The following is a 12,915-nucleotide window of genomic DNA, read 5'->3' as shown; positions in this document are numbered from 1 at the left end:
CAGTTCTTGTATCTATTTGTTTAACCATAACCGCCCAGAACAGAACATGGAGGATGATTGGTGGCTACCTATGTATGCAGCGTCTCACTAGCCACATCCTTTTTAGGACCAACAATGTACCATGGCTTCTGAGTGGACTTTAAAAGGACAGTTAAGTCAAAATTAAACTTTCATGATTCAGACAGAGCATGCAATTTTAACCAATTTTCCAATTAATTTCTAGTATTACATTTGCTTTGTTCTTTTGTATCCTTTGTTGAAATGCATACCCAGGTAGACTTGGGAGCAGCAATTCTCTACTGGGGGCTAGCTGCTGACTGGTGGATGCATATATTTGCCTGTTTTTATTGGCTCGTCTGAGTTGTACCCCAGTAGTGCATTGATGCTGCTTCAACAAAGAACACAAAAAGAATGATGCAAATTTGATAACAGAAGTGTAAAGTTGTTTAAAATAGTTTGCTCTATCTGTGTTTCAAGTCCCTTTATCTATGTATTTAATCACTTTGCAGGGTTAAACAAAGTTACACTTAAGCAATAAGAAAATTCTTCGACACACTAGAGCACTATTATGTTCCTTTAAAAACAGGATTGAATATTTAGTTCTAAGATCAAACACTAGATAAGCCTTGGCTTTATATTATTCTTTTATTTAGTATGAGGGAAGTATGTATTAATCGCTTTGTTGCTGAAGAGGTCGCCACTCACAAAGAAGAGGTTAAAGGGTCAAAAACCGGGCATTGTAATTACCATTAACCAAAAGGCCAAATGAGAAGTTTATGAATAGAAACCTAATTGCTCCTGAGAAACACTCTGTTCACCCGGAGGGGAACTAGAAGTCAGAAATATGCTCCCTGCTGAGACTGCAGCTTACGGAAATATTGTAAGGATTCAAAGAAGATACGAATTACAAATCAGGCTCTATTCATGGGGAGAGTCTTTTTTTTTGGCACAAAGATGGTGATTTCTATTCTATCTCCTGGGCGGAGAAGAAATGGACATTAATAAACATTGGTCGTGGAAGAGAACAGAAGTTTCAGTGAATAAAGGATTTTACAAGATGCTTTGAAGGACTTGTACAGCCTCCGGCAGAGATGTCCGCAGTAAAAGAGAGGGGTTTATACAATAAAATGATCTTATAGTAATTATCCCTCTGCAAGTAGCAAACTAATACTTTAATAACACATATATAAAGAAGACTTGTAGAAAACTAATTGTAATGTGTACAATGATCAACCCAGTTATGTTTCCTGTATATTTTATTCCACCTACAAGTCTTTATGGATTTGTTTCCTAAAAGCTTATTGTTTAAAGAGTATATTATTAGGGCTCTGCATGGAGAACATAGAGGGTAACCTTAGCTAGCAAGTTATCAGCAACAAAGAACAGAGGGCAGAGCAAATGGCAAAGAAAGAAGTCAATGCGGCATCAAACTATAATTACTATGATTAAAAAGAAACTTAAGTGCATTTTCTTCAGGAAATAAAACATGAAAAGTCCAGTAAATGTCAAATATCCCTCCATTGTCATAAAAGCTGCCTTTCTGCCTCCATAGACGGCGCACCTTGAGATGGGCAGTAGCACTTGAGCGAGTGTTTCCCATGGGCAATGCCACTGCTTACAATATCAGTTGATTTGATTGATGACTCACTGCTGGGAGCTAGCTGATGATTGGTGGGTGGACAATGCCACTGCTTACAATATCAGTTGATTTGATTGATGACTCACTGCTGGGAGCTAGCTGATGATTGGTGGATGGACAATGCATTGCTTACAATATCAGTTGATTTGATTGATGACTCACTGCTGGGAGCTAGCTGATTGGTGGATGGACAATGCCACTGCTTACAATATCAGTTGATTTGATTGATGACTCACTGCTGGGAGCTAGCTGATGATTGGAAGATGCTGCTTGCAATATCAGTTGATTTGATTGACGACTCACTGCTGGGAGCTAGCTGATGATTGGAAGATGGACAATGCCATTGCTTACAACATCAGTTGATTTGATTGAAAACGCACTGCTGGGAGCTAGCTGATGATTGGAAGATGGAAAATGCCATTGCTTACAACATCAGTTGATTTGATTGACAACGCACTGCTGGGGGCTAGCTGATTGGTGGCTGCACATATATGCAGCTTCTAATTGGCTCAGCGGGTGTATTCAGCTAGTTCCCAGTAGTGTATTGTTGTACCTGAGACTACTCTTCAACAAGGGATACCGAGAGGACAAAGCAAATTCTATAGGGGTGAAAAGTTGCTTAAAATTGCATGCTCTGGGGCCGATTTATTAAATTGCAGACGGGCATGATACAATGTATGTCCACCGCACATCGATAAATGCAGACAGCACACGCTGATGGCATTTATCATCGCACAAGCAGTTCTTGTGAACTGTTTGTGCAATGCCGCCCCCTGCCAATTCGTGGCCAATCGGCCACTAACAGGGGTTGTCAATCGGCCCAATTGTATAGGATCGGCGGATTGATGCCCGCAGCCTCAGAGCAGGAGGGCCAGTTAAGGAGCAGCGGTCTTTAGACCGCTGTTTCATAACTGCTGTTTCTGGCGAGCCTGAAGGCTCACGAGGATAATTCGGCCCCCTAGTCTGAATTGTGAACAATTCATTTTGACTTCAGTACCCAGCAAGAAAATATGTAATAAAAATATAATGATCACCCCCACAAGTACCAACAAATGCCCTTGAAATATAGGTCTGATTAAGCTTTTGTTATAACCCTTAGTGCACTCTTTTATGATATAGCCACCATGCATGGGTCACATGTCCTTGTGACCCGCATCCTCTCCGGCACCTGTTAGAGGCACAGGGGTATAGGCGCTTTAGTTAAGCCAGTGTAAGGTACCATTAAGTTATTATTTTGAATAATCCCCATCTACCTCTAATCGCTTGTATTAATGTGGAAACCCCTATGTAGTTCAGGTTGGTAAAGCATGGCAAAACATTGTCGATCTCTGGGAGGAAATCCAAACGGAAGAGGTGTGTAACTCGTCTCAAATAAGGAAGATATGCATGTATGACGTGTGGGTAGTAGCGACTCAAAGTCTGTTTTACGTCAGGGAAGCCATCATTGGCTATTTGTAATGACATCATGCACTAATTTTAAGCACCTGTTATAAAAATGTAGCATGGTATTGTCACATGCAAACAGTGGTGCACATGCGCGTGCGCACACATACAAACACACACTATATAAAAAACAGCTAATAGAACCTGTAGGCAATGGCACAGATGAGGTCATTCAACTAAAATGTATTATTGACAATTATAAATACTCTATATTGTATGTTACTAAATGTATTATATTTTGTTATTATATATTGTATATATTATACAGTCTAGATGATTGTCTTTTATTTATGCAGCATATTATTGTTTCTATCACTTTATTCCTAGTACTTGTAGCTATTTAGATATACCGTACAGTTTGTAAGAATTTATATTTGCTGTTTCTGGATTTACAAAATAATTGATATAATACCTAGTTGAAGTTATAATTTTGTTGTTTATTTATTTTCAGACACACAAAACCTAACAATAATCTCTCTTGCTATTATTATCATTATTATCGGTTATTTGTAGAGTGCCAACAGATTCCGCAACGCTAATAAATATTTATTATAATTGGTATACAAGTGGGGAGTTAAGTAGGACAGTATTGGATAGATAATTACTGTATCGCCTTTTTATATTATTTTATTAAGAAGCTGAATAATCGGCGGGTTTTGTATCCCACCATCAACAGACATGTATAGCACAACTTATTTACTGTACTAAGACAAATATTTGTCCATATTACGTGTTCATAATTGTACTTACTGCCAACGTCTACACGGATGATGTCAGAGGCTGTTCCTGCTTCATTGGATGCCACACACGTATATTCGCCCGCATCTTCTTCTGTCACCTCCTTCAGTGTATGAATCCCTCTTCTTTCCCCAGTTTGCGGTCCGTTCAGTTCGTGTTCATCTGAACAAGTGACATAAGGGCATAACGCTGTGTTAATGTTGATCCATTTGTTATAAAGATTTTACTTAGAACAGGAAAATGCTGCATACTACAGGGTAATTTGCTTGTAGATGCGGTTTGTGTAAAAAAGGGAAAAAAAATGTAAAACAAGATGATGCATTCCAGAAATCATAAAACACGTAATTTGTCATAAACATTACGTTTAACGTTTATATTTATATCTAGCAGCTACTATTTTATCTCTTTTTATCTCCAAGAATATAGTAATATATTTTTTTTCATGTGTGGACTAATCTATAAATTAAATTGCAAAAAGCAAAGCATATTTATTAATCTAGAGATAAAAAAAATAAATTTTTTTTATACTTTTATAACCCCAAAAAGCATAATAAAAAATTTGGATTACAGGGACATTTGAACATGTGTTTGATGTAAAACTGTTTTATTTAAAATAAGTATTTTAATTTAAAGCTTTATAGATTAGTGACAATAATAATAAAAAACAGTATAGATAAAAAAAATATTCAAATTTTTGAGTACTAAAGCTTATCCAATCAGCAATATTTACAGTTATTTAATTAAAGGGACAGCCTAGTTTAAATTAAACTTTCATGGTTCAGATAGGGAATGTCATTTTAAACAACTTTATAAGTATATTAATATAACCGTGTTGGTTATGCAAGTCTGGGGAAAGAGAAATAAAGGGATTTTCTGTCTTTTTAAACAATAAAAATTCTGGAGTAGACTGTCCCTTTAACCATAAAATGTTGAAAGTCTTCAAGCATCAGAATGAGATACCTTTGTACCACATGACGAGCGGCACAGGAAGTCCCTCGGTGACGCATTCAAGTGAAGCATCATCTCCCAGGGCTACCTGTACAGATGATTTCACTGCTGTAGCTTTTGGACGTTCTAAATACAATGAAATACAAATCAGATAATGTCATAATTTTTAAATAACAGAACTGCATTAATTGATGCCTAAAAAAGGTTTATGATTGTAATGAAAGTAAAATTTTAAGTTCTGATTATCACTTTTTTTTTAATTACCAGTCAAATGAAGATCATATGTATTTATTTTTTTATAAAGGCCCCAATAAAACAATTTGCCTTGGCAGGTTTCTAATTGTGAGACAAAACAATTCATAAAATCTTCAAAAGTTTATAGCGGATTGGAAGATATCCAAGAATCTCTCAAATGTGATTTATCAAATATAGCACCAGTTATATGAAAAGGAAGTGAGATAGACCACATGACTACTTGGTGAAAGAGGTAACTGCAGTGTTTGTAAGTCATATTAATACCTATGACATTACCATTTCCTCACTCTTCTAGTTGTGGTGAGATCTGCTCATCTCACTCTGCAGATTCATGATAGCAAAATGTTCTCAACATTATTCCTTCTTCCCAAGCACTTCCCACCTAATGCCTCTGGGTCCAGTGTTGCTAAACACCAACTAAATGCAGGGGTCAAGTCGAGCGGGAACGCATGGGAACGGAGTTCCTGTACTATTTTTGCAGGAGGAACTAAGTTCCCTCTGGACAGAGAACAGAAATGCTTCAGTAAACACTGCTGCTGCTGGTGGGAGGAGCTGGAGCACAGTCTGGTTAGAGGGATAGTGAGATCCTCTAGTAATGGGCAATAACGCTTCCTACAATACACTAAATGTAAGCCTGTCAGCGGTCCTGCTGTGTGATTACCCACACTGTGTGGAACACATGGTGCTTACATTTCTGTGTGGCTTGCTCTGGGGTTATATAGCTCCCCTCAGCAGAAATAGGACTATTGCACCTTAAGTGGTTGAGACTCTGTGACAGAGGAGGAGTCTCAGGCCCATAGCACTCACTGGACTTCAGTCAACTGTGTAAAAAGGATTTATTTAGGTGGTGTTTGGGGTAAAAGAACCCCTTCTTCTGACAATCAAACACTGTGAAATACAAACATATATAGGCCTACTAGGCCCACCCTAAAGACAATTAAAAAATCAGTGAGCACCGTGTGCAAAAACAGTTACTAAGCATATCGGAACAATGTAAACAAATCATCATGGTGTTATCATGTGTAGGAGATCGTATAGAAATGTGTAAAAATAGGATGCCATAACTCAGTCCATTGGTGTGGATCAAGACAGAAAAAACGATTGTCACAGAGTATTCACAAAAACCGCCACTTACATTGATAAACATAGTACGACTAAGAGCGAGCCGGGTCTCAGCTGATAGAAAAATAACATACACCTCCCAGCTAGGAAGACAGAATCTAATAGGACTACAGGGCTCAATACACACCCATATTTTGTGACTTGTGAAGCTAAACACAATAAACACGTCTATTAGGGGGAGGAATCCACAAACCAGACTTGTGACACCTCGGCCGGAAGGATCCAATCGAAATATGCATAATCAATTACGCCCACATGCCGGGCAGAATACAAAGAGGGGGGAGTAGCCGATATACCAGCAATGTAAACAGACGAACACGCGCAACGTCAAAATGAGAATATAAGAGAATGTCAAGGGACAAGTGCATTGTAACAAATAGCATGAGTCATATCTGCAGCTAACGAATGTGCAGCGTTAGTGATCAGTAAAACTAAAAATAGTAGTATCATAAACCAAAGAAAAAGGGAAAGAAAAAACGGGAAATGTATCAACACACTTACATAAATACAAATTATGTGTATGTCCACGTGAAAACAGGGAATATCTATTAGTAACAAATATCTATGTCATAATAACTGCTCACACAAGGCACAGTGATACAGAATTAGCCATAAAAAATACATTAAAATCCAGGGACAATGTAAAAATCAAACAAAACAAAAAAACAAAACAAACAAGTCTATAGAAAAACAACCAGAAACTGGTAAAATTTCACTATGCATATTAACGGTATCATATCCATATAATAAAGACTGGTCGATCAACAAACACAGTGGACAATGAAAAATGTATCCAAAAGATTAAAAAAGGGGGTAAATAGTGTCAAATGTGATGGAAAAAAGTGAAACTTATAAAATATAAATTTATCAAACGAATGGCAACACCAGAGGCGTAACTAGAAACCACAGGGCCCAGGTGCAAGAATCTAAGAAGGGCCCCCCACCACAAAAAAAAGAGAATTTGATACATATCTTTTTTTTTATATATTTAACACAGAAAAAAAAATGTGAATCAGATTACATGTCTGCCAAAGGAGGTACCCTGTGCCCACAATCTGTGAGATGGTCTGACCCCCTATTACTGTATATAGTGACACTGTTTAACCCACCAGTACTGTATATAGTGAGTCAGTGACAGTCTGTAATCTGCCGGTGAGATGGCTGGCCTGACCCTACCCGCCCCAGTACTTTATAAAGTGACCACAGTAGTCTGTGACATGGTCCAGCCCCCCCGTACTGTATATAGTGGTACTGTATAGTGACACATTTGCCCCCCCATGCTGTAGTAACAAGGTCTGTAATTTGCTGGTTCCACAAAGATACACACACACATAAATACACACACACACACACACATACATGCATAAATACACACACAGTCACATACATGCACACATACACACACATACATGCATAAATACACACACAGTCACATAATTACACACACATACACACACACATATATGCATAAATACACACACAGTCACATACATACACATACACACACACACACACACACATAAACACCAATGGGTAAAACAGAATGACTAGCCCCTGTAGTCAGAGATACTAGTGAAGCATCATGTCACACTCACATGATATCAGTGCAGGTCAACGTGTTTTATTAAAAAAAAAACAAGAAATGGAACAATGGAAACTCAATAAAGTAGGGATCAGAATTCTCACTATCGGCTCAGTGGATCTGGACTCTCAAGTATACAAAGATCATATACAAAGATCATATGATAATGTTCTCTATAGGTAGCATTGCCATCCCATATTGATGTTGAGTCCTTTGGGTGATAGGGTGCCTAATTCAAATATCCAAGGTGCTTCTTTGTCTCTGTCCCCCCCTCTCCTGAGCGGAGGGACATGGTCAATAATACGGAATCTGATGTCTTTCACAGAATGTTTTGCCTCCAAAAAGTGACGTTCCACTGGTTGATCTGCCTTGCCTGAATGGAGGGCTGTGCGGATGGCTGAACGGTGGTTGGCCATTCTAGTAGTGGCGTTGTCACTGGTTTTACCAGTATAGAATTTCCTGCAAGGGCAATGTAACAGATAGACAATGTAGGTGGTAGTACAAGTTAGAAATGTGTTGATTGGGTACTTTTTCTTTTTTACTGGATGTTGAAAACTCGAGCCTGTCACCATACTGTTGCAAGTGACGCAACTCGTACAGCGAAAGCAACCCTTTTTCTTCTTTAGCCACGACCGGATCTTATTTTCATCCTGAATGTCAGTTTTAAACAATAGATCTCTTAGGCTTCATCCTCTTTTGTATGCCACTCTTGGTGCTGCCCAATGTTGGAAAGGAAGTGTTGGATCTGACTGAATTAGTTTCCATTCTTCTCTCATGGCTTTAACGATTCGATTTTCTGTAACAAAAGTTAATCACTCTTGGACTTCATTAGTGGTATCATCAGTATATCCCAGAGCACTTTCTATGCATCCCCTAAGTAATGACATACTATAGCCCCTTTGTCTAAATCTGACTCATTTCTTCCAATTGTGTTTTACATCGTTCACTATCAGTGTTGTTTCTGATAACCCTTTGGTACTGAGCTTTTGGAATGTTCTTAATTAATGAGGGAGGATGGCAACTATTGACTCAAAGTATGGAGTTCCTGTCGGTGTTTTTTCTGTAAAGGGTGGTACCCAATCCTTCCTGAGTTTTAAAGAATCTGACATCCAGGTAATCTATGTGTCATTATGAGAACTATACTGGAATCTGATAGTGCTCTCAAGCTCGTTCAGATAAGTCACCCATGAAGATAATGCTTCTACATCCCCATCCCAGATCAGGAACAGGTCATCGATATACCTGCAAAAAAATTTGATATGACTGTTGTTGTAGACCTACACTGTTTCCATTTCATATACAGCCATATAGAGATTTGCCAGAGATGGGGCCACATTGGACCCCATCTCATTTCCGTCTGTCTGCAAATAAAAGGTTTTCTCAAAGAGGAAATAATTGTTGGTCAGAGTCTCAGCATCTCGGTAAGCACTTCTTCTGTATGTCCCACGTAGGTGGTGCGTCTGAGGCATTTCTTTACTGTAGTGAACCTGAGTTCTTGTGGGATCACAGTGTATAAGCTAGAGATGTCCATGGTCACCAGAAGGTCTGATTGGGCAATGTTAAAGAGCTGTGTAATTTGAGCCCTGTAGTCTTATTAGATTCTGTCTTCCTAGCTGGGAGGTGTATGTTATTTTTCTATCAGCTGAGACCCGGCTCGCTCTTAGCCGTGAATACTCTGTGACAATCATTTTTTTCTGTCTTGATCCACACCCATGGACTGAGCATCCTATCTGTACACAATATTTCTATACAATCTCCTAAACATGATAACACCATGATGATTTTTTTATATTGTTCAGACATACTCAGTAACTGTTTTTGCACACGATGCTCACTGATTTGTTATTTGTCTTTAGGGTGGGCCTAGTAGGCCTATAGTATATGTTTGTATTTCACAGTGTTTGATTGTCAGAAGAAGGGGTTCTTTTACACTGAAACATCAACTAAAATAAATCCTTTTTTACAGTTGACTGAAGTCCTGCAAGTGCTTTATACTCTTTCATTATTGATACCCAGACAGCACCCTGGGGGATGCAGTATTTGTGGTGAGAGGAGAGTGAACACACATTGTGTTTTGTTTCTCATATATATATATATATATATATTTATTTATTTTTTTGGTACATTCCCACGGGAATAGGGCCCTCAATTCTCCTTGTATTTGTCTTATTGTATTGTTTCTCCGTTGTACTGTTATCCTTGTACCCATGGGCAGCGCTGCGGAATCTCTCGGCGCTTTATAAATAAAGAATAATATATATATATATACATATACATACTTACACACAGTGTGTGTATATTGCTAAAACAATATTAATTGTGAGGGGGTGGAAGTCTTTGTGAGTTTGCACACTCTTTTTTGTAGGACTTGACCCCTGACTAAATGTAAGCATACCTCACTTCCTTAAAACTGATACATTACACACAGAGGGACAGAGGGAAATCTCATTAAAGGGATAGGGTGCTGAAAACTGAAATACACATAAGCCAATTTCATTTCTGATTATAACCATGTTTGCAATACACGTGCCTAGTAAAAGCTATCACTGTTTCAGCAATAGAGTTTACTGAGCCCAGGGTGCATGGAGCATATGTATATAAGCATCAAATGTACCATGAAAAATGCCAGGCCAGTTCAGAAAGCCAACCTGGGGGGGGGTAGTTATCAAGCCGTCTACTTTTCTGGCTTCGCCGGCCCAATACGCCCGCCTAAGCTCGCCTCACATCGCCGCAGCGGACCTGAAAAAGTACGCCTAAGTTATCAAATAAAGCTGTCAAAAAGCCGCGGGGCGATGAGCAGCGGACTGTGACAGTTATCACTCATCCGATCTCGCTGCCCTTCGGCTTTTTCCCAGCTTTATTGCTAGCCTGTCACTAAGCACTCACACTAAACTACACTGTTCTATCCCTATACCGGCGCCCCCGGAGCCCTCGCAACTAAATCAAGTTATTAACCCCTAAACCGCCGCTCCTAGACCCTCTCGCAACTCTGATAAATGTATTAACCCCTAAACCGCCGCTCCCGGACACCGCTGCCACCTACAGTATACCTAGTAACCCCTATCCTGCTCCCCCTACACCGTCGCCCTCTATTATAAAATTATTAACCCCTATCCTGCTGATCCCGCACCTCTCCGCAACTAAATAAATAGTTTAACCCCTAAACCGCCGCTCCCTGAACCCGCCGCAACCTATATTAAACCTATTAACCCCTATCCTGCCCCCCCTACACCGTCGCCACCTATAATAAATTTAATAACCCCTAATCTGCCCCCCCTACACCGTCGCCACCTATAATAAATTTATTAACCCCTAATCTGCCCCCCACTACACCGCCGCCACTGTAATAAAATTATTAACCCCTAAACCTAAGTCTAACCCTAACGCCCCCCTAACTTAAATATTAATTAAATAAATCTAAATAAATTAACTCTTATTAACTAAATGAATCCTATTTAAAACTAAATACTTATCTTTAAAATAAACCCTAATATAGCTACAATATAAATAATAATTATATTCTAGCTATCTTAGGATTTATTTGTATTTTACAGGCAACTTTCAATTTATTTTAACCAGGTACAATAGCTATTAAATAGTTATTAACTATTTAATAGCTTACCTAGCTAAAATAAAGAGAAATGTACCTGTTAAATAAATCCTAACCTAAGTTACAATTACACCTAACACTACACTATACTTTAATAAATTATTCCTATTTAAAAATAAATACTTACCTGTAAAATAAACCCTAAGATAGCTACAATATAATTAATAATTATATTATAGCTATCTTAGGATTTATATTTATTTTACAGGTAACTTTGTATTTATTTTAGCTAGTTAGAATAGTTATTAAATAGTTATTAACTATTTAATAACTACCTAGCTAAAAGAAATACAAAATTAACTGTAAAATAAATCCTAACTTAAGTTACAATTAAACCTAATACTACACTATCATTAAATTAATTAAATAAACTACCTACAAATAACTACAATTAAATACAATTACATAAACTAACTAAAGTACAAAAAATAAAAAAAGCTAAGTTACAAAAAATAAAAAAATAAGTTACAAACATGTTAAAAATATTACAACAATTTTAAGCTACTTACACCTAATCTAAGCCCCCTAATAAAATAACAAACCCCCCCAAAATAAAAAAATGCCCTACCCTATTCTAAATTAAATACATTTCAAAGCTCTTTTACCTTACCAGCCCTTAAAAGGGCCATTTGTGGGGGCATGCCCCAAAGAAAACAGCTCTTTTGCCTGTAAAAGAAAAATACAACCCCCCCCAACATTAAAACCCACCACCCACATACCCCTAATCTAACCCAAACCCCCCTTACAAAAACCTAACACTAATCCCCTGAAGATCATCCTACCTTTAGTTGTCTTCACTCAGCCGAGCCACCGATGGAACTGAAGAGGACATCCGGAGCGGAAGAAGTTAATCCTCCAAGCGGCGCTGAAGAAATCTTCCATCCGATGAAGTCATCATCCAGGCGGCGCTGAAGAAAAGTCTTCGATCCGGCCGATGTCATCTTCAAAGAGGCGCTGAAGAGGTCTTCTATCCGGGCGAAGTCATCTTCCAAGCCGGGTCTAGAATCTTCCTTCCGCCGACGCGGAACCACCTTCTTCACCGACGGACTACGACGAATGACGGCTCCTTTAAGGGACGTCATCCAAGATGGCGTCCCCTCAATTCCGATTGGCTGATAGGATTCTATCAGCCAATCGGAATTAAGGTAGGAAAATTCTGATTGGCTGATGGAATCAGCCAATCAGATTCAAGTTCAATCCGATTGGCTGATCCAATCAGCCAATCAGATTGAGCTCGCATTCTATTGGCTGATCGGAAAAGCCAATAGAATGCGAGCTCAATCTGATTGGCTGATTCCATCAGCCAATCAGATTTTTCCTACCTTAATTCCGATTGGCTGATAGAATCCTATCAGCCAATCGGAATTGAGGGGACGCCATCTTGGATGACGTCCCTTAAAGGAGCCGTCATTCGTCGTAGTCCGTCGGTGAAGAAGGTGGTTCCTCGTCGGCGGAAGGAAGATTCAAGACCCGGCTTGGAAGATGACTTCGCCCGGATAGAAGACCTCTTCAGCGCCTCTTTGAAGATGACATCGGCCGGATCGAAGACTTTTCTTCAGCGCCGCCTGGATGATGACT

The 12,915-nt window shown here is 38.8% G+C and overlaps 1 protein-coding gene across 1 annotated transcript in view; it reads right to left on the bottom strand.

Moving 5' to 3' along the window:
• The window catches only part of HMCN2 (hemicentin 2), a 542,629-nt gene that overhangs the window by 319,802 nt on the left and 209,912 nt on the right, over window positions 1-12,915 (bottom strand). The window contains exons 16-17 of the mRNA XM_053695481.1: window positions 4,781-4,894; window positions 3,833-3,982 (exon numbers count right to left, since the gene is read on the bottom strand). Of these exons, the coding sequence (XP_053551456.1) occupies window positions 3,833-3,982; window positions 4,781-4,894 (264 nt within the window). The remainder of the gene's footprint in view (window positions 1-3,832; window positions 3,983-4,780; window positions 4,895-12,915) is intronic.

The sequence above is a fragment of the Bombina bombina genome, chromosome 12 (assembly GCF_027579735.1).
Source record: "Bombina bombina isolate aBomBom1 chromosome 12, aBomBom1.pri, whole genome shotgun sequence".
NCBI lineage: Eukaryota > Metazoa > Chordata > Amphibia > Anura > Bombinatoridae > Bombina > Bombina bombina.
The sequence above is the reverse complement of the archived record's forward strand: the minus strand, read 5'-3'. Positions and strand labels throughout refer to the sequence as shown.